The following is a 22,634-nucleotide window of genomic DNA, read 5'->3' as shown; positions in this document are numbered from 1 at the left end:
CCTTATGTGGATCGGCAGAACCGAATCTGTGGGTTTCTGGACATCGAGGAGAATGAGAACAGCGGCAAGTTTCTGCGGAGGTACTTTATTCTGGACACGCAGGCCAACTGCCTTCTCTGGTACATGGACAACCCCCAGGTGAGAGGTGGTATGGGAAGGGGCAGGGTGGCCGGCCGCCCATCATTTCCGGGGGGATGCACACAGGGTTAGCCTCAGGGGCTCCCTCTGTCGTGGGCAGCACAAGCTGCTGGTCAAGAGGGAGGGGAAAACTCCACAAAGGTGCGCGCGTGTGCGCGCGCACACACACGCACACACGCACACATACACACGTGCACAGGAAACCATCCCAGATCTTAGCTGGAGGAGGAGGAAGCTCATCTCTCTCCTGCCCCTGGGGATCTGTTGCCTTTTCTCAGGCCTAGGAATTTAACCCTTGCAAAAGTCCGGCAGAGGCCGGCTGGGCTGGATGCAGGCTCTGAGGCGTGGCTTCCTTCCTCTTACCTGTGTCAGGAGTGCAGCCTCTTGACCACTCCTGCTCTTCCAGTCTGGGGCTCCTGCCCAGCAGAGAATTGACCTGGTTCCCTGAACTGGACAAAGGTCGGACCTGTTTGGTCTCCTGCTCAGGGAGTCATAGGATCCTGGGTGGGAGGTGACTTTGGGGGCCACCCACTTTGTGACAGATGAGAACCTGAGGCTCACATTGCAGTTGACTTTGGCAAGGATGCGGCAGAACGGGGTGACGCGCTTAGCGTTCTGGGGCATCAGGCACGAAGACGGCCCCCGAGGCTTTATTGCTGTGCCCGGGAATCCCTTGAATCATCACCAGTCTGGGAAAAAGTTGCTCTGCTCCTGATTTGGGATCTCAGGTCTTCTTTTCTGGCGCTCTGAGTGTTGTTCACTCTTCCCTTCCTGCTGCCCTGGAGCAGTCTGGTGGGTCCCACACCCCTTCCCGCCCCAAGGCCTGGCATGGCCTGTGGACCCAGCAAGGTAGTGGGTCACGGCCCTGTTGGGGCGGGAAGGGGTGTGGGCCGAGAGCTGACTCTCGTTCAGAGACTTGGGCAGAGGAGAGTCTGAGTGTTAGGGGAGGGGTTTTGCTTTAAGAGGTGAAGTGGAAAAAATCCGGGTACTCACCCTCTAGAGGCCTTTGGCATTTGTCCTCTGGATTTGATGGCTGAGAGAAAATGCTATAAATACAGACAACGTACTCAGGTCGCTGCCACTAATCACCTTCTCTGGGAAAGACTTAACCCTAAATAGAAGCCCCATGTTTCACCCCACATCCCTGGTAAACCCTTCTGTGGGCTACTTTCATTTAACGTGCTGAGCGTGCAGAGTGAAACCTGCACACAGACCCTCCCATCCTTGACGTACCTGGAATGCTCGCCTCTTACCATGTTTTGGTCTTGGGTTTGCCTTTGGGCTCTGCTGCATCATTTTCCCTCCGTTGCTCCACACGGGTGCCCACAGCTGGGTCAACACATCTACTATGAAAGGAAGTAGCATTTAAGGTGCTGCCTTCCCACCGCTGGAGGGATCGGAATCAAGTCTTTGTTGCCAGTACACTTGGCTTCTGATGGGCCAGGGCTGAGCCCCAGGCTGGGGTCTCTGGGTCTATTCTTTTCCCTTTTCCCTTTATGTACCTTCTCCGGCTCACCTGCCTTATTAGCTCAGGTGTTTCCAATGGATTTTTGTCCTGATTTACCTGCTTAGTGCCATGCTTCCTGCCAGGACTGTTGTTAACTGAAATTCACATGCTTGGGGAATCCTGCCCAGCTGTTGCCAGCTCCCTCCCCTGAGACTGGACCCTCCTTCACGCCCGGGGCCACAGGCTGAGAGTCTTGCTGTTGGTGACGGATCACCCAGGACCACACTGCCACAGTGCCGTCTCGGGTCTCAACTGTTGGCAGTGCTCGGGATTTCCCTTGCTGTGTCCTGCCCTCTGACTTGGTTGTCCCTTGGTTCCAGAACCTGCACTTCCCTCGGACGCTGTGCCTCGGGCCGCCTTGCTGGGGTCTCTGGGGTCAGCCTCTGCAGCAGGTCGCACCGTGCCCACGGCAGCCTCCTGCACCTCTCTGCCCCCTGAGCTGTCAGGATGCTCTTCGTTCTAGAGCCTTCTTTGAGTTTGAGTTACAAATAGAACTTGTGGTCCCGGCTCGAGATTCTTTACATTTTCCCTGGAAGCAGAGGTTTTAGCTGGCTTGGCAGATGCCTAAAAAAGGAGAGTCTTGCTGTGACATAGCGATAGTTCAGAACATTTTACTTCTTCTGCAGTGGTTAGCTCAGCGCTTTGTTGTGTTAACGCCAAACAGCCGTTCCAACTAAAGGGTAGATCTTTTCTGTAAGTTGTAAAATGGTATCAGTGAGCATTTGTTACTATGTGCCACGCACTGTTCTAAAGACTTCATTGGTTTCTTTTTTTTTTTTTGAGGATATAAATGATTTTATTGCATAACAGTTAGTAGGCATTTTGGATACAGTTGCTCTAACTTGGGACTTCCCTGGTGGCACAGTGGTTAAGAATCCGCCTGCCAATACAGGGGACACGGGTTCGATCCCTGGTCCGGGAAGATCCCACATGCCGCAGAGCAACTAAGCCCCTGCGCCACAACTACTGAGCCTGCGCTCTAGAGCCCGCGAGCCACAACTAGTGAGCCCGCGTGCCACAACAACTGAAGCGCATGCGCCTAGAGCCTGTGCTCCGAAACAGGAGAAGCCACCGCAATGAGAAGTCCGCACTCCGCAACGAAGAGTAGTCCCCGTTCACCACGACCAGAGAAAGCCCATGTGCAGCAACGAAGACCCAACGCAGTCAAAATTAAATAAGTAAATAAATTTATTTTAAAAAATCAATTAGTCTAACTTTAAGACTTTTTCACTTTTTCTAAATAAAACATTTAGAAAAATGTTTTTATTATCTCACTCTTTTATATTTTTATTTATTTATTTATTTTTTATTGGAATATAGTTGATTTACAATGTTGTGTTAGTTTCCAGTGTATAGCAAAGTGAATCAGTTATACATATGTGTATATCCACTCTTGTTTTAGGTTCTTATCCCATATAGGCTCATTGGGTTTTCATTTCATCCTGACAGGTCTAGTTGGTAGGCATCATTATCTTCATTCTAAAGGTGAGGTGGGTGAAGCAGAGAGGGAAAGAAATTTGCCCATGGTTTTGTCATAAGAACGTGACCGAGCCAGTATTCTAAACCTGGCCGTCTGCCTCCAGCTCGCCTGCTATTATTGCTGAGAATGAGACAGTCATCCTAATGCTGCTTGGGAGGAAGGAGAGCTCTCAAAGGTGAGTCTGTGATTAAGAAAGAGAAGCTGGGGGACTCTCAGGGCTGGGAGGTCCTCTAGAGGGCAGGTGCTCGTCTGGCTTTTGATCCAAGTGTCCAGCATTTGATAAATGTGAGCTCACTGAATGAACGAATGAGGCTATGAGAAGGGACGCCTCTGTGAAATGCAAAGTGTCCAGCACTGCTCTCCTGCGACTGGGGATGGAGTCTACACCCAGTGCAAGCTCTGCAGAGTGGGGTGAAGCAGGGAGCCAGGAGTCAGGAGGAGATGAATGGGAGGTGACCCAGAAAAGCAAACTGGGGGGCGGGGGGTTGGCCTTTCCCTGTGGAGAAGGACATTGGGGACTGTGTGTAGTTGCTGAACATCTTAAGTTTATAAGGAAAAGGAGACACCTGATATAATAGTTTAGGTATTTAATAGGCATTAATAAGCAGGATTTTTTCTGAACTCAGGTCTTTGATCTTTGCCTGTTTAAACCACTTGGAAGTCGGTGTTTGGGAGCCTGTTTTTATTACCACTGCTACTAGTATTACTAACTGCAGGTTATACTTACTGTGTGGTTGCCATATACCAGCCATTGTGCGGAATGCTTGGCACGTGTTATCTCATTAGGTCCTCCCAGTAATCCTGGGGCCCGGGGACTCTCTCACTTTCTCTGCAAGGTGCAGAGAAGGTCAGCGGCTTTGTTCAAGGCCATGCAGGTGGTAAACGCAGCGCGGGCCCTGGAGCCAGGTCTGTGTGACTTCAGCGTCTGCATGCTTCATCTTTGTCTGCCTCTTTCCTCCAGCGGATATGTGTGCTCCGTCCTGTGCAGGGTCCTGGAGATGGTGTGGAGGGGAATTCACCAGGAAGCTTCAGGTTTCGTTGGGGAGGTGAAAACAGCACACATAAAACTACAGTGCTAGTGGTTGCTGAGGGGGTAGGGGGGCAGGGGAGGGATGGAGTGGGAGTTTGGGATTAGCAGGTGAAAGCTTTTATGTAGAGAATGGATAAACAACAAGGTCCTACCGCGTAGCCCAGAGAACTGTATTCAGTATCCTGTGATAAACCACAATGGAAAAGAATATATTAAAAAAAAGAATGTATATATATATACACGTATAACTGAATCACTTTGCTGTACAACGGAAGTTAACACAACAGTGTAAATCAACTATACTTCAATAAAAAAATAAAATAAATTTACTGGGAAACAACAACAACAAAAACGAAAAACAAAACCCTACAGTGCTAAAAATCCCAGTCCCTCTTTATTTATTATTTTAAAATAAAATTTTAAAATTTATTTATTTATGTTTGGCTGCGTTGGGTCTTCGTTGCTGCACACGGGCTTTCTCTAGTTGCAGCGAGTAGGGGCTACTCTTCGTTGCAGAGCACAGGCTCTAGGTGTACGGGCTTTAGTAGTTGTGGTGCATGGGCTCAGTAGTTGTGGCTCACAGGCTCTAGAGCGCAGGCTCGTAGTTTTGGTGCACGGGCTTAGTTGCTCCTCAGCATGTGGGATCTTCGCGGGCCAGGGAATCGAACCTGTGTCCCCTGCATTGGCAGGCGGATTCTTAACCACTGTGCCACCAAGGAAGTCACCCAGTCCGTCTTTATAACAAGGTAGCGTATCATTAAAGTGAACAGCCCAGATGCCAATCGTTGGGGTGAAGGAGAAGGGGTTGCAGTTTTCCCCTGCGGTCCAGGGAAGATGTAGGGCCTGGAGGTGGAGTCTCAGATGGAACGGTCCCAGGCCTGGGAGACAAGAGATCAAGGATGAGGTTCTGGCTCTGCCACTGAGTTGTTTTGTACATTAGGCATGTCATCATAGGCACTTTGGGTGATCCTTAACCCGGCTTTTCGCCCTTCTGTTTCCCAAGGGGCTGAGACTAGAGCAAGACCTTTGAATTCATCATCATTATTTAACACATATTTTCTAAATATGCCCCACGTGCCAGGCATCAGCCTAGATGCTGAGGCTGCAACAGTGCGTAAGACAAAGTCTGGGCCTTCATGGAGCTTGCACTGTAAGTGAGGATATAGAGGATTAGATAAAATTGCGGCAGGGAGAGAGAGCTGCAGGGCACCCCTTCAAGGAGGGGGTCGCTCAGATCCAGGTCTGCAAGGATGAGCGAGGTTAGAGTCATTACTGCTACAAACGATTCACGTTTGTAGCGCATTTTACAGGTTTGAAGTGTTCTCACTTATAGTATCTCACTTGACTGTTAGGTGCCTTGTCCTAAGCACAGCCCAAGGGGACAGGAGGGCACCTGTGAGGGAAGCAGCATCACCATGGGACAGAGGCAGAGCCCAGGAGGGAAGGCGAGCTCGCCTGCTTGGAGGGTGTTCAGGCTTCAGTTCCCCAGAAGGAGACCCTGAGACCAGGACTCACCGAGACAAGGATTTGTGGAAAGTTCTTTTTAAAGGAGAGAACTGGGAAGCAGGACAGGGAATGGGAGGGAGCCGGACAAGGGTATGAGCTCAGGCCGAAGTCGGCAAAGGCTTAGCCAGATGCCCCGGGGGACCTGCCCTGTGTCAGAACCAAGAGTGGTCCCAAGGGAGCTGGCTTCGCACACCGCACTGTGGACGGTCATGGTCTCGGCTCTACGCAGGGGGACGGAATGGATCCACTAACCTGAGGACAGCCCTTGGAAGCAGAGCTGCAGCAAACGGCACATTTAGGAGGCCAGCGGCATGTCCACTGGCGGGATGGTGGTGCGTGCGTGTGGGGGGTCAGCGTGCTGGACCAGGTACAGCCTTGAGTGCCTCATGGAATTTAGAATCCATGTGATAAAGTATGAAATCAAGGTTTTTTTTAATCCAGGCAGTGGTGGCACCAAACAGATAGAGGATGAAACCCATTAGCTAAAAAGGACCCTATAAATGGAAAGTTTCAATGCTATTGATTATGGCCCCTGATTTGGTTCATGCATTTAAAAATCAATCTGCTGACAATATCAAGCACACAAATAATTCCTGAATAGAGACAAACATTGGCTGGATTTCCTGCCAAACATTACAATGATATTATGGCACCAGCACATGTATTTAATTTAATGTTGGTCCCTATCATGACAGAAAAGGTGAAATTTCTTAATTGGCCTGCTCTACTGTATTACCGACCGAGTAACCAACTATGTTTTAGTTGCACGGCGATGCTTACTTACAACTCTTGTGATGCCCACGTGGATAGGTAACTGCGAGACTAAATTATATAGTCCCGAACAAAGGATAAACAGAAGCATGAAAACAATATTGCGCTAGATAGTTGTCCTTGTCAGATTTACTCTGTAGATTGTATTTTCTCTCTTTTGCCAATAAATACTCAGATGCTTTTACTTTACAAAGGCCATGATGTGAATTATGAATCATCATAATATCCAAAAAGATAGCATTTCTCCTCGTAACTCCGGGGCCCCGATAAAAGCCCTTTGCCTTTTGCCTTTTTTTTTTTTTTTTTTTTTTAAAGCTGAAAGCCGTTCTTTCCACTGAAAGGGGCAAAGAGCTTCAGCTGTATTACAAAAAGATGGATATTTGGCTGCATTTTAGTAGAAAGAATACAGAAGAGTGGTAGAAAATGATATTGACGTATAACACGGAATGGACAATAGTTTTGCCTTAAAGGCTGGGTGAAAATTGCTATTTTTTAAAAAATTGCATATTCTGTATCAGAAACCTTCTTGAGCAAAATTTGGCTGAAATCCAACAATGTTTAAAAGATTTTTGCATCATATGCTAAACCTGCCAAGAAAGTCAAAATGCCAAGAAGCAGGAAGATAACTTTCTTTAAAAAATGGCCAAGGGCTTCCCTGGTGGCGCAGTGGTTGAGAGTCTGCCTGCCGACCCAGGGGACACGGATTCATGCCCCGGCCCGGGAAGATCCCACATGCCGCGGAGCGGCTGGGCCCGTGAGCCACGGCCGCTGAGCCTGCGCGTCCAGAGCCTGTGCTCCGCAACGGGAGAGGCCACAACAGTGAGAGGCCCGCGTACCACAAAAAAAAAAAAGAAAGAAAAAAGGCCAATACATACACATGGTATAAAATTCTAAATGTGGGAAAGCTGATTTAGTGACATGTTTCTCCCTTCCACTCCTGGCCCCCGGTCACAGGTCCCCTAACTAGAGGCAGCCAGGGTTTCCAGGTTCTTGTGTGTCTGTCCAGAGATATATATTCTCAGCACATATAACCATCAGGATAACTTTCAGATCTTTATCAGTTTAGGGGGCAAAGTGTTGTTAATTCATGGATTTTATGTAATTGGTATATTAACTCTCCATGGAGACACATGATTTCAAGGGTTAAGTGGAATTTCTGGCCTGTTTTTGTCCATACTGGGTTAGAGTAGAATGCAGAATTCCTTTGGGGAAAAAAAACTCCAAAAAGAAGATTTCGAGCAACAGATCTTTTTTTTTTTTTTTTTTTCATCAAAATGCAAATTCTGCTTAGGGTAAATTATTATTAAATTAATGGTTTTAGAATTAAAATGTTGATGGACTTTTTAAGAGTTAATATAAAATACTGTAAGTGTAATTTTGTTTTATGCGCTTTCTATAGTAATCTTACTCTTTAGGGCGATTCTCGTTTTTATAACAAGATGTACTTTGTTTAAATTAAAAAGAAGTAAAAATTAAGAAGCACTTTGGGACAATCATGTTAATAGCTAGCACTACTGGGTATTAAAGTCCAAGCAGCTAAAGAGGTGGAAGCTATGAAACTTAGCAGAGGTTTTACTAATGCAGAACCATGGTGATGGCTGTTCTAAGTTTTCTTAAAATTTGTCTTCGGTTATATTGTCGTTAAGTTTTGCTTTAGATTGTAACCTTCAGCATTTGTTTAGTGTATCTATTATATACATCTATTTTTATGTAGTTATATTATCTATTTATATACAAAAGAATGCCATTTTATTATTTTAAAAAATGTGTCTAAGGCAAAGCAGGCAACTGTGTGTTTGCGAGAAGGGCTGCATATCAGATTTTGCTTCAGAATCCATCTTGTTTAGTTATATCAGCCAAGCACAGGACAACTTGATGAACATGTTAATTGGGAAACACCCCTTTTTTTGAGCCTCTGTTGTCTCTACCTCTGACATTGTTGCTGTGGAGATTAAATAAAGTAATGAATGGGAGAGTGCTTTGATAAACTCTAAAGCACTACAGAGGTGCTATTTGTTAACGTTTGTTCTGGCAGTGACATCGGGATGGACAGGGAAGTTGGGAGGGCCTGGAATTGGGGAAGACAGCGAGGAATTTGTCCTGGATTTTCCTGGGGTGTCTGCATGGTGGTGGTGCGGTGGGAACAGAGAGGAAGGGACAGATTGATCTAAAGGCCGATTGAAGGAAGACAGTGGCAGGCTTGGTGACTGACCGAAGGGCGAAGTTCAGTCGTCAAAGGCGTGGTAACCTGGTTGACTGTGGGAGAATGTGGAGCGGCTGATGGACGTCGGGGGGAGGTTGGGGAGGGAAGCATTTAGAGCCTGGAAGGGACGTGATGATTAAGTCTGAGGCAAATGTGTTGGAGGCTGAGTTGAGGAAAGGTGTGAGGAGTGGGCTTATTGAGTTTAAGGTCCTGACTGTCTGCCAGGCACCCAGGAGACACATAGGAGAAGGTCAGAAGGCCCAGCATCTCTCCTTCCCCCTGTTCGCTCTCTGAATCCTGGTCTTTTGGAGTTTGGCACCCAAGAGCCAGTTTGACTAGTTCTTGCCCTGCCCAGTTTGGGCAACTGTTTAGGGCGTCTTCGTGTAACCCTGCTGGTCCGGCTCTTGTATTTTCCTTTCGGTGACAATCAACTCTTAGATAATGAGCAGGTCCTGGTAGATGTGAAGGACTGTCTCACAGGAGGTGGCCTGGTATAAAGGAAAGTGCATGGTATTTGAGAATCAACAAGGGCTGGGTTCAAATCCTCGCCTGACTACCCAGTACCCATGTGACCTGGAGCACTTGCTTCTCCTGCTCCATCCCGACTTTCCTCATCTGTGAAATGGGTTGTTAGGATGAACTGACAGTGTGCAGCAGGCTTGGTACAAAACAGACTCTAAACATCTGTCAGTTTCCGCCTTCCTTTCTCGGGCTGTGCTTTGCCAAAGCACCCGATTGACTCTGGGAGTTAGGACCTCTGTCTGTCTTCACTCGGTTCCTTGAGGAAGTCATTTCCTCAGGGTGAGGCTTAGAGGACTCGTGGTGAATGATGGGGCAGCCGCAGAACCCTCTGGCGCTGACATTCCATGAATTTAGGAATCTGTAGATAGGTCTTCTGGTCATTTCTGTGTTCTTGTTACTCTCATTAGAAGATGGGGACATTTTTCTCTTTCAAGAAACAATGTTGCTTCTAGCAAAACGGCTTCCCCTGGGAGGTGTGTCACATCTCTGTGGGCACCTCAGCTCCTTCCTTGGTGATGGGAAAGAATCAACCTCCTGCTTCCCAGTTAAGGGAGTGGGAGCTCCCTTGAGGCCCTTGGTGGCAGGAGAACCCTTGAGCAGAAAGCAAGGGTTGGCCGCGCCTTCTTAAAACCATCTGCCATTAAATAGGAACGTGCCTTATGCCCTATGTTGTTCCAGAAAATTTAGAAGCCCCAGAAATGGACAGGCTGATCCTGACTCACAGACACCCATCGTGGGGCTGGGATCTCCTTTCCCCCTCTCTGCCCACTGCCCTGGCGTCTTCCTCTTCCCTCTTGCACCATCACGGTGCAACGACGGGGTGACTGGCCTTTTTCATCTGCTGCTGGGTCTCCAGTGCAGAGTCAGCAGGCCGAGCCACAGTCTGCAACTGGGGGCCTGAGACCTGGCCGTGGGGTGGAATCACCTTCGAGCTTTAAAAACAGGTGCCTGGGCCCTACCCTTTATGCTAAAACCCTGGAATGAAGCATGGGCATTCTTTGTATGAAAACGTCCTCAGGTGATCCGTACAGGTAGCCTCCCCATCAACCTCTGTCTCCACTCCCCGTCTGCTGGCCCCTCCCTAACCCCTTCCTCAACTCCCTCCCCCAGGTCCTTGACTCCCTTGACTCCCTTCTACTGGGGACCCTTTCCTTTCGCTCCCCCTTGCACCCAGTTCCTGTCCCACAGGAGCCCTGCCCCAGGACAGGGGAACTGCAGACTCAAGTGACACCCGAGTTCGAACTTGAACAGGTCTTCCCGAAGGCACAATGTTTGCCAGTGGTAGAGAGAAGCTGTCCTGGTTGTCCAGTATCCTATGAGGGTAGCAGGCTCTTAAGGACTGCTTTGGGAACTTAACCACTATGCAAATTGTGTTTTCATTTAAAAATCGAGTTGTCTCCTGGGTAGAGGAATAAGATGCTACTCATGTCCTCAGAGTGCTTAAAATCTAGCAAGAAGAGACGTAAACTCACAGGAAAATACGCTCCAATACAAAACTCAGGGCTGGGGACTTCCCTGGTGGTCCAGTGGTTAGGTCTCCGCACTTCTATGGCAGGGGCGCACGGTTTCGATCCCCGGTCGGGGAACTAAAATCCCGCAAGCCGCACGGTGTGGCCAGAAACAACAACAACAAATCCAGGGCTAGACTTTGTCATGTAGACGGGTGTTCTCAAACTTGGGCCTATTTAGGGGATGCTTGAAAAATGAATGTGCACTTTCTGACCATATTCCACTTGATTCTGATTCAGTGTTTTTCCAGGTGAGGCTTGAGCCCGGGCCTTTTAAAACAGGCTCCCTGGGAGAGGCTGATGTGCACCAAAGTTGGAGGATGGCGTGCACGAATTCAGGCGGGGGTGGGAGGGCAGGGCAGGCTGCCGTGGTAGACAACAAGGCTTTGTGAAGGCAGGGCCTCCCATCCTTTCCCCAGAGGAGATGGTGCTTGCCTGGGCTCTGACACCTGGCCCTCCCCAGGCGCTGGCTCCTGGTGATCCTGCCCTGACATCTGGCTGCGAAGCCCTCTGCTCAGGCAGCTGGCACATTCTTCCTGGCCCGGGAAGTGTCTGCCCCGGGGCCGCCATCCTGGCAGCGAGCTGTTGTCATTCATCTCCGAGGTCCAGCAATCGGAGCGGACACTGAGCCATCCGTCTGGATCAAGCCTCTGTGATCTTGGCGCTATTTTCTCCTGTCACTCACTTCCCCCTGGGTGGGGAGGAAGGTGGGGGGAAGCTGCATTTTCAGACATGCGTCAGATTTTCCTGGCTCCTCATGGAGGAGGGAGGTGCCTGTGAGCCTAGGAGCAGGCAGGCCGAGGGTGGGCCGTGGTGAGGGGCGTGAGGGCACCCCCGTCCCAGGGTAGCTGGGCCGGGAGACTGATGTGGACTTGTCTCTGAAGCGGGAGAGCTCAGGGGGGCAGGGGCTGAGGGTGGAGCTGCCCTCCCTCTGGAGGGTAGGGGGGAGAGTCGCTGGAATGGGATCAGCTCATATCTGGCAGGACGCACAGGTTAGTGTCTGAGTGGCTCCCCAAATCCCACTTCATCGCTTGTAATTCAGGCTAAGGCTCTGGAGGCCTTCAGGCTGCGGTTTGGGGTGAGGAAAGCAAGTTGAGCAAGAGTGGCTCTGAGCCTTGGCATCTGCGTCTTGTAATTAGCGCTCTGGGCCGGGGATGGGAGCTGCCCTTTGCTGGGCTTGCGCTGTTTATTCTTATGTAACTCTCACAACAAGCCTAGGGAATGGGGCGGATGAGCCCCATTTTATAGGTAGAGAAACTTGCCTGAGGTCCTAGGGCGATAATGTCTCAGGTGGAATTCCAGACGCTCAAGGGTTTGAAATGACCGTGTGCTGCATCTAGGCTATGAGCGTGGAAGTCAGGAGACCCGACCTTGAGCAAATCCCCTCACTCAAGAGTCACTTTCCTCAAGTGCAGAACAGGGGCTGGGGAAGGCCAGGCGCCCAGTGTCCAGCAGAGGCCTAGGGTGGTTCACGGCCTCCTCCAGGGCAGTGTCAGCTGCTCACTGGCCTTTTGGGGTGCTGTGGCTCCTTTCTGGACTCTGATTTAGGGATACAAGGCCTATCTGTCATTACCCAATAGAGATTTTTCTTTCTTTTTTTTTTTTTCCGGTACGCGGGCCTCTCACTGTTGTGGCCTCTCCCGTTGCGGAGCACAGGCTCTGGACGCGCAGGCTCAGCGGCCGTGGCTCACGGGCCTAGCCGCTCCGCGGCATGTGGGATATTCCCGGACCGGGACACGAACCCGTGTCCACTGCATTGGCAGGCGGACTCAACCACTGCACCCCCAGGGAAGCCCCCAATAGAGATTTTTCTTAAAAAAAAAACCCCAAAACAAATGCAATCACTATGTAGTTAAAACAAATGTGTAAATCTAATCGTCCATATTCAAAATGCTAAATCAGCTACTCAAAAGCAGCTTTTAGACTTATGGCCTCATTTGCAAAAGGGGGGAGATGGCCTTTCTAGATTTCTCTCTAAATTTCTTGAGCTCTGAGAATCCTTTTGTTGTGGTTTTATCCCCATCCATTTTCTTGTGAATAGGAAACTTCACACATTGCCTTTGCTTCAAGTGATGCATGTTAATTTAGGTAATTGGGCCTAGAAAGACACTTCCCTGCCACCTAAGGTATTTCTTCAGGGCAGTCTCCTGGAATGACAGGTCATTTCACCATTGACCCTTTAGGAAGTTTACTAAATCCCCATCGTCCTAGATTTGCCTCTGTTTATTGCTTTGAGAAGACCCCAGTTCTTCAAAATGAGGGCTTCCAGGTTATTCTTTGAGGCCTATGGCAGCAGTTTAAGAGGCCACCAGGAGCTATGGACACCTCAGGTCCCTGTGGGATTGGATTTGCCAAGTTATAAACGAGAAACTCCACAGCTGTGATTTCTCATCTTGGCCATTTTTTTGGTACGCTACTGCCCGTGTGTCTTTATCACTTCATTTCTGACAGTGGAGAAGTTAGAAAGCCGAAGAGATTGTGCCAGGGTAGAATATTGCCAGACAAGGTGCCTGTGAGTTTCTTGATGTTTTAATAGTGCACTGACTTAGTGTTTTATAGTGTATGGACATCATTCCATTTGGTACTCATAAGTGTCCTTTGGAATAGAATGAACAGCTATGTTTTTTTCTTTTCTTTTTTTCCTATATTGTGTGAACCTGTACCCTATTTGTTAAGAAAAGAATTTGAATTTGAAGAATTTTATATATATATATATATATATAAAATAGCTAGCACTTGTTCAGAGTCATCTATATACCAGGGACACTTCCAGGTGGTGTAAATCTATTAACTCATCCTTAGAACTGTCTGGTGAGGTAGGTACTATCATTATCCCTCTTTTTACAGAAGGGAAAACTGAGGCTTAGCAGTGAAGGAACTTATTCACAGTCAAATGGTGGAGCCCCCAGTTTTAACCACTGTACTAGAATACCTCTCTATAATAAATGAGGCCAAGGGAAACGTTAAGTCCACATACCCACAGCAAGAATTATCACTATTTTACAGACGAGGAAAGTGAGCTGAAGAATAGGTAAGTGACTAGAGAATGAACTTATGGTTACTAGGGGGGAAGGGTAGGGGAAAGGGATAGTTAGGGAGTCTGGGGCTGACAGGTACACACTGCTATATTTGAAAAGGATAACCAACAAGGACCTACTGTGTAGCACAGGGAACTCTGCTCGATACTCTGTAACAACCTAACTGGGAAAAGAATTTGAAAAAGAAGAGATACATGTATATGTGTAACTGAATCACTTTGCTGTACACCTGAAACGAACACAACATTATTAATCAACTGTAGTCCAATATAAAATCAAAAATCAAAAAAGAAATAGGTAGGTGACTTGCTCAAGGTTGCAAAGCCAGAAAATGGCATCAACGGAACCAGAATCTTGGTTTTCTGACTCAGTCGTGCTTCACTGCCTCAGATAGCATCCTTCTTAAAACGCAAAACGTGTGTCTTTCAGAACCTGGCAGTTGGGGCAGGAGCCGTCGGATCTTTGCAGCTGACCTACATCTCGAAGGTAACGTTGGCCTGGAGCTCTGGGGATTCATGGTCCGTGAGTAGGTTGAGGATGTAAAGCAGAGGAAGCGTCACACGTTGGGCATTGGCATCTGGGGATGTTGCTTGGCCATAAAGTGGTGGCCCGTGGAAGCTTGTGGCTGACTGGGGCGGGGTGGCGTGTGGTCAGCAGGTTCTTGGAGGGTGGCCTGCGGCCTCTCACTCCTGGCACCCAGCAGTCAGTGATGCTGCCAGCTCCTACAAAGGAGGGATGGGGGGTGGAGGGAAGAGTGGGACGTGACTTTGTTTTTGCAATCGGGACAAAAAGGAACACAAACACAACAACAAAAAACCTGGTGACTGAAAAGGATTCTCCCGAACGGCGTGGTTCCACTGGCGTGGCTCACAAGGAGTGAGGGCTGCACTGGAATTATATGCATTTCGTTGAAGGGCCAAAAGTTAAATTATAATTAAATCACTGTGTTTTCAGAATGATATTTAATGTTTAACAACAACAGACACGTGGTCAAACCAAAAGCGTGGGTTGAGGTATATTTTTCAACTGCAAAAACAAAATGAATAAAGGAAAAAAGGAATTTAATATAAGGATATAGAGGTGAATTCAGTGTCTAACATTTTTATTTATTTAAATAGTTATTGACCTATGATGACTTCCTAGTCTTAACATTTTGTGTCTTTTTATTGTTATTGTTGTTCTTTTCACACACTTGGTTCTTGGTAGGTTCGCTGATGGCACAGCAGAGGCACTTCATGTTGGCCCAGTACCCAAATAGCGTTAATAATTGGGCCTGTGTCATAAAATGCATGGATCATTAACAACTAAATGTCCCTGGCACCTTTCAACTACAGGGCTGGGCTTAGTAACTGACCGACTTGGGGGGAGTGTTGAGGGGGTCTATAGAACATGGTCACTGGATCACTGTGGCAGGGAGGCTACGAGCGCCCCGAGGACGTTCCCAGATGAGCCAGGAAGCCATTCAGCGGCCAGATAAGGGCTGGAGGGTCCGGCGGGCAGGCCGACAGTTCGTCCCCTGGTCCTGTTTGCACAGACAGGGCGAGAGCAGCCCCTCTTCCGTGCTGAGACCTGGGTGGGGCCTGGGGCTGGTTGCTGATGCCCAGACGTAGCTGCTGAATTCAGCTTTGTTTAGTGGCCCCTCCCTGGAGCAGGCACCAGCGCTGAACTGTGGTGCAGCAGTGATTAAAAAAAAAAAAAAAGGCCGGGAGATTTAGAGCCTCGTTAGAAAGAGGAGCTCTGTCCAGTGAGGAGAGCCAGGTGGCGCCCAGCCAGGACCGAGGTTCCGGAAGGCCCGCTCTCCCCACACACCCCTCACGTCAAGTCTCTTGGGGACCTCGGCTTCCTTGCCCACGTTCTCCCAACCTCAGGGGGGATGAGGCCCTGATCTGAGTGGTCCCTGGCTCCTTTTTGTAACAGGCTTTGGGAGTCCTTGGGCAGCCCTCCATCTCAGCTGGGCCGGAGGTGGGAGCAGCTGCAGGGGCTGCAGGCCAGAGTCTGGCAGACACAGCCGGGTGCCAAGGCAGAAGCTGCAGGCAGTGTTTGAGTGCCTTAGAGGGAGAAGGGAAGGACCTGCGGAGGGGGAAGGGCCTGTGGAAGCAGGCAATTTGCATGCCTTGTGGTTGGAATGTGGCCGACTCCCGGCCCAGAGGTCAGAGGCCTGGGCCCTCCCCTCTTCTGTCCTGCCTTGCTGAGAGCTCATTAGGTCATTTCGTTAGGAGGTTCAAAGAAAGAGGATTCAGAGAGCGGGGAGCAGAGAACCTCAATATTAAAGAAACTCCAAACCCTCTCCTGTTTGAGAGTCGTTGCTGTTTTTCCTGATGGGAGAAGAGCGAACACGATCTGCAGAATCGTGATGTATAAACATAGCGCAGATGAGCGTTCCTAGAACTCTCAGCTTGGGAGGCTGCCGTCATTTAGCAGGGATGGTCCTGCCTCTTACCCTTCATGGATGGGAGAGGCAGAACTGGATGGGTTTTGCAAAACCCACAGCTGCCACTGGGTCAGGTTTCACAGAGAGGAGAGCCTTTAACTGCTGCCTGACCCAATGTCAGAAAGCAGGGGTTTTCCCAGAAAAACATTTAGCCGGGTGCTGGTATCAAATTCGGCGTTCCGGGTTACTTCTTGTTAACCCCTAGGTGTTCCCTCCCCGAGGAAGGCGTTTAACCGGCAGTGGCAGCCTGGCCGGAGCGTCTGTGTGGCCTCTTCGTTCAGGCGTGCTCCTTCTTGCAGCCTGGTGTTGGGAAGATGGGGTCCTTCAGAGAGGCCAGCAGAGATAAAGCTTCTTGACTGGTTGTCCAGCCCGTTGACAGAGGCAGGACCAGTTCTTGGGCAAACCAGAAAAAAATGGATGCTGACCTCTGGTACTACCCACCTCCCCGCTTTGCCTGGGGGCCCTTCTCTTCCACACAGCCAGGCCCACCGTCCCACCTCCGTTTTGTCAGGGCCTGGCCCTTCCTTAACTGTAATGAAGACCCTCCTGGAACAGTGTTCCTGGCTTTTGCAGGGGCGGGGTGTCAGGGATCCTTTCTAAAGTCTGATGAAAAGCGTGGTCTTGTTTCCCAGGTAAATCATGCATGTGTGCACACACCCTGATTTTGCCTGTGGCTTCAGGTCCCCTTGACTCCCTGAAGCTGGTCCAGAGACCCCAGCTTAGAGCCCCTCCGACTGCTCTGGGTAGGTGGCTGCCACTTCCCCTGCTCTTGATGCCACCTCGTGGGGCAGGGTCTCCGTGGACACGGAGGCCGCGAGCTGCACCGGAGCTCCGAGACCGTGGCCTGCTGCTGCTGCTTCTGCCAGAGGGGCCCCAGCTCCACTTCCGGCCGAGGGCAGACAGGGTGGGGCGGGCTAGCAGTGCCCCGGCGCCCCACGACTTTGCTGCTCCTGTGGTCTGTGCGCGATCTGATAAGAGCAAGTTCCTGAGAGTCTGTCGAGCTGTGGGGCGGCCTCGCTTGCGTCACCTTGCGGGCGACCCGTGCCCGTCCCTCCCTCACGTCCCGACCGCCTCTCACTGCCTTCTCACCGAGGGTCCATCGGTCAACCACCGTTGTGCAGCTACTTAACTGCAGCCACTGCGTCAGCGTCAGCCTGTCAGCCACACTGCTTCTTCAAGAGCCTCTGTTCCTTCACTTCTTGTGAAGGAGGCTGCACGACCTGTCCTGGTTACCAACAGACGGTAGGGGTGGGAGGAGTGGGGTTATGCCTCCCAGGTGGCGGGGATTCTGCTGAGGGGAGGCCAGAGCTATACCTCTTCATGGTAAGTGAGACTCCCCGCCCCCAACCCTGGCCCTTCTCTTGGAGGGCACAGCAACGAGTAGCTATGACTTTGTTTTCTTCTTTTGTCATTCTGGGACTCTAAGAAGGGGACAAGTCATTCCGCCCTGGCTTTGCCAATCGGGAAGCTGATCAGAGATGTTGAGGGTCTTACCCTTGCTCAACAGCCCATCGGGGCTGACCTGGAACTGACGTCCTGTTAATTCAGCAAGAGCTGCTTTGCCAAATAATCCTCCTGTGGTCACCATGAGGCAAATTATAGACGTGCATGCGTGTAATCGGCGTACCCCCAACTGAACGCTGGATAAACATACAAAAACAAATGAAAAACCAGGCCATCTCTTTGAAAGCTTGGGTTCCGGTAATAAGCACATTCTCCCCGGATAGGCTGGTAATAAGTTGTGGTCAGAGTGGGCCTGTTTGTCACCCAGCCAGGGCGAAAGGGCCCACAGTGGTGCTCTCTCTTGTTGATGATAAATTGTCGGTGTCGGGGAGAAAGAACAAGTTTCCTAATAAGCCAGAGAAGAGCCTCGAAGCGCCCAGCTTTTCACTGCCATTTGAAAGCCAAAGGTAGAAGGGCAGCCGTGAGATACGTGGGTACTGAGGACCGGGATGGTCGAGGCAGTTCTGCGACGGTCAAGGTTATACAGGAACCAAGGGCAGGGCGCATAGGAGCTGTGGGCTCAAGGACCTGCAGGAACACGGATGCTGAAGTAGGAAGCACATGAGTCACTGACAGATCAGAGCATCAGAGGCAAACAGGATAAAGGCACACAGTGTGGTTCAGATTGAATTCTGGGGTCTGAATCCCAGGAGAACAAGATGGCACGGGGGCCAGGACTCAGCGTCATGAGGCTCCAGCGCACGCTTCCTGGGAGTGCTGAAGATGTAACGGGATTTGCATTGCGTGTGTCTGTACTCAGGATATGGGGGCCTTACCTTTGCATGAATCTTCATGTTTTTCGGGACTATTTAAACACTTTCTTAGGCCCTCTGTCCTCCACCTCACGTCATGGTAAACATATCAAAATGCACTCACATCCCTCGTTGACTCTAATTGTCTGGCTGTAAGATATTTGAAAGGATTTAAATCATTTTACTTTTGGAATGATTTGGCTGTAACTCATTTAATTTATAATTGGCTCTAATTTCTCGGCTATCATCTTGCACATCCAAGGATTCTTATGAACCAAGAAAATGGAAGCTACTAATTATTTTCGAATGTAGTGCGATTTTTGTGAATGTTTAATTGAAAGGTGAATGAAGTTGACTTAATGTGTGACATCTTGTAGGCATTTATTTAAATACTTGTCAATGAGGTTGATATAATGTTATACAGACACTTAATTAAATATTTATTAATGTTGCAGTTTTTTAGGCCCGGGAGAAGCTCACAAGGCCCTCAGCATTTTGCCCATCGTGCCAAGCATGGCACGGCTTGTATTGGTATGTGGAGTGGGTGTAAATAGCTCCTCCTTGGTTGAGCAGCTCCTGTATGACAGGATGGCTTAAGTGCTTCACCTGCACTGTCACATTTAATCCTCACCATAGCCCTATGAGAATGTGATTTACTAACCCTATCTGATAGAACAGGAAATGGGGGTCTGACAACTGGGCCGCCTGGGATTGGGGGCCTTATGCTCTGGCACCGAAGCCCAGGCTGTACCCCCTGTCCTTCCTTTGATCTTTTATAGGCTGCCACCTTGGTTCCCGTCTTGAGTATTCCGGGCAGTATTAATTTTAATTCCCAGGTACAGTGGTGGATGCCTGCTCCAGGGAGGTTCAGCGTCCATCAAGGGCAGTCACCTAATTCCATATGATGGAATATGCTTTCCTTTATTTGTTCAGTGTATTTGAACCTGAATGAGGTGGGCTCACAACATGCACATACTCAGGAATATACATGTAAGAGGCAGGCTTGAAAAAGCAGGATAACACAGCAGGAGATAGAAAAACCCTTCTACTTCAATACGGGTATGCTCTCTGATTCCATCGGCCCCTCTCTGAGCAGGTGGCAAGTGCTTATTTTCATGGTGAAACAGTCAGGGTAGAGATAAGGGAGATTGATCAGTTGTCCCAGTGCAGTGAGTGACGGGCTGCCTCACCTTTCTGCGAACTCTGATTGGAATCTATGTATTTGTGACAGTTCCACCTTTAATTCGAAGAGCTGTTTAGGGAGCAGGTTGGTGGCTGGGAGAGGAGTGGAATCTTGCTCGTGTGAATGGGGCCAGTGCATGTCTGTGGTCCAAAGAGAATTTTATCAGGACTCAGTGGATTTTAAGAGTTTTTGCAAGGATGAAGATTCAACACAGATATCAAGATAGTGATTATCTCCGAGGGGTGAAGACGGGATTCCATCAGGGAGGGGCACACAAAGGGCTTCTAAGAAATAGGACCGATAGTGGCTTATTTCTTGATCTGGATGATGAGTACAGGTTTCCACTTAATTATTAGTTTTTAAAATGTTCAAATATGTTTTATATACTCTTCTTTTTGTATAAAGTTTTCCCAATTTAAAAAATTTGAGAAAAAAAAACCCCCACAACTTTACAACACTGTTGGAAACATATTCATGTTTCTTTTATTTTTCATTTGATTTAGGTGAGCATAGCCACCCCAAAGCAGAAACCCAAGACTCCGTTTTGCTTTGGTAAGTACTGAGCCCAGGATGGGTTTTCTGAACACTCCTACAGCAGCTTCCTCTTTCGAGTGGGGACAGTCCTGTGACCACATGTGACTTCTACCCTGTGTGTGTGAGTGACTGCTGTCCCAGCCATGTCCGTGGGTCTCAAGTGATACTCCATTTCTTGGTCTCCCTGCAAAGATTGTTAACGACATGAGACAGAGGCACAGGGGCCAGTGATGTCTCAGTTTCTTGGCTCCGCGGGGCGGGGTGCCGGGTATCCACCTGAAGTTTTCGGGAACCTTCATCTCAGAGCAGAGTAACGGTGTGCTCAGGAAACGTGGAGACTTGAAGGAGTTGGGGGATAATAGAAAAGGAGGAAGGTTCTGTTGAGTGTCTTGTTGCCAAATGAGTGACCGGTGAGAGTGACACAGGAAGCAGAGCTGCTCAGTGGAGGCAGGTCATTGAATCATCAGTATTTAATTGCCTTCTACTGCCTTCTCCGTGCTGTACTGAGTGCTACGAGCAGATGCTAACAGCTTCTGTTGTCCCTCTGGTTCTGAGTGTGAGCTCCACGAAGACAGGGATGCTCCTCTGCTTTGTCTTTGCTGTATCCCCGGCACTTAGAGTGTGGTTCCTGGCACACAGCGGGTACTCACTAAATATTTGCTGAATGAATAAATGAATGAACTAAGGGACTCTCTGTCTACCCCACAATGCTCACCTCCTCCAGTTCCGGCTTATTTATGCCTGGAAAGTAAAATGGTTCTTTGATCTGTCCCCTTTCCCAGCTTCAGGTTGCTGCAAACTTCTTTTGTGCTCTTTCACCCACTCCCTTTAAATATCATGACCAAGCTCCAACATGACTCTCAGATTTTGTGGTCAGCGGATCTTAAAAAAAAAAAAAAAAAAAAAATGAACCCAGAAGTAAATTGTTGACTTTATGGAGTGCTCAGAGGAAAGACCAGGTTGAAAATGAGGTCCAGGTCACAGACTTGATCGCAGGCAAGCTTAGTTACATTTCTCAACCACAGACAAGACCCCTAACCTGGGTCAGTTGTGCCAGCGGAAACTCGGAACACTGCGGCCAAAATTATATACGTATCATCACGACTGTCAATCTCTTGGCGCCTCTGAAAAGCTGTCCAGGCGTGTGTCTTAGGGATGGTGGATGAGCTGCCTCCCTGCACAGCAGCACATTAAGGCTATTGTTGTTGTCTTGTGGCCAATGGAATGACCCACACCTTTTAAAAATGAGAGCCCGCTGCTTCCCAGATATTCACGCAGGTGACTTTGCACCGTGGGAAGCGTCTTCGTCTGCGCGGCGGGGATCCTCCGCCCTGCTAGTTGGGCAGCGGAGTTAAAAAAAAAAAAAAAAAAAAAATGAACCCAGAAGTAAATTGTTGACTTTATGGAGTGCTCAGAGGAAAGACCAGGTTGAAAATGAGGTCCAGGTCACAGACTTGATCGCAGGCAAGCTTAGTTACATTTCTCAACCACAGACAAGACCCCTAACCTGGGTCAGTTGTGCCAGCGGAAACTCGGAACACTGCGGCCAAAATTATATACGTATCATCACGACTGTCAATCTCTTGGCGCCTCTGAAAAGCTGTCCAGGCGTGTGTCTTAGGGATGGTGGATGAGCTGCCTCCCTGCACAGCAGCACATTAAGGCTATTGTTGTTGTCTTGTGGCCAATGGAATGACCCACACCTTTTAAAAATGAGAGCCCGCTGCTTCCCAGATATTCACGCAGGTGACTTTGCACCGTGGGAAGCGTCTTCGTCTGCGCGGCGGGGATCCTCCGCCCTGCTAGTTGAAGCACCTTAGTTTTGTGGAGTCTCTGTGTTGTGTGTGTTCTGACCTGGGTTCTTCTCTCTTCGTCCCCGTGCCTTTTGCAGTCATCAACGCCCTCTCGCAGAGGTATTTTCTTCAAGCCAATGACCAGAAAGATCTGAAGGACTGGGTCGAAGCCCTGAACCAAGCCAGCAAAATCACTGTACGTATGATCTTTCTCCTTTCTGGAGGGGGTCAGGGCCTCTTCCCCACACGGGAACGACCCAGATGGCGGCAGGGACTTTCCCAGGACCCTGTTCCAGACTAGTTTCCCTACCTCTTCTCACACCTTGGCTGACTAACCACAAGTTGAACTGAGAGTCTGAGTTTGAATCAGGTTCAAGGGGAAGTTTATGGAGTGTCCCCTCTGTGCTTCCTGGGAGGGGAGGGCTCCTGGTCGGTCGTGGTTTGGGTCATTCTGGGATGCTGATTCAGAGTGTGGCGGGATTGGAAAATGGATTGCTGACTCCGAGAAACAGAGTAAAGGAAACTCACATGAGGAGGGAAGTCAGCACTTGTTCCTGGCTTGGGGGAGACTCTTCTGACTTTAGGAAGCCACCTGGGGACCAGTCCAGGCCATCCACCGACCTGTCCTGGGAAAGCCTTCCGTTTATAAGCACCAGTTTACTGTCTGTTCTGTGAGGACTCTTGTTTTCCTTGACTCGGCTAACGAAGAACTCCTTTCTTAGAAATACAGAAAAA

General features: G+C 49.2%; 1 protein-coding gene across 1 annotated transcript in view; it reads left to right on the top strand.

Moving 5' to 3' along the window:
* PLEKHA2 (pleckstrin homology domain containing A2) overlaps window positions 1–22,634 on the top strand; it is a 52,128-nt gene that overhangs the window by 8,713 nt on the left and 20,781 nt on the right. The window contains exons 6-9 of the mRNA XM_007469794.1: window positions 1–138; window positions 14,133–14,189; window positions 20,076–20,124; window positions 21,998–22,095. Coding sequence (XP_007469856.1) covers window positions 1–138; window positions 14,133–14,189; window positions 20,076–20,124; window positions 21,998–22,095 — 342 coding nt within the window. The remainder of the gene's footprint in view (window positions 139–14,132; window positions 14,190–20,075; window positions 20,125–21,997; window positions 22,096–22,634) is intronic.

This window comes from Lipotes vexillifer, unplaced genomic scaffold, assembly GCF_000442215.2.
Source record: "Lipotes vexillifer unplaced genomic scaffold, Lipotes_vexillifer_v1.1 scaffold1383, whole genome shotgun sequence".
NCBI lineage: Eukaryota > Metazoa > Chordata > Mammalia > Artiodactyla > Lipotidae > Lipotes > Lipotes vexillifer.
Note: the sequence above shows the minus strand (reverse complement) of the source record. Positions and strands in the feature narration are given on the sequence as shown.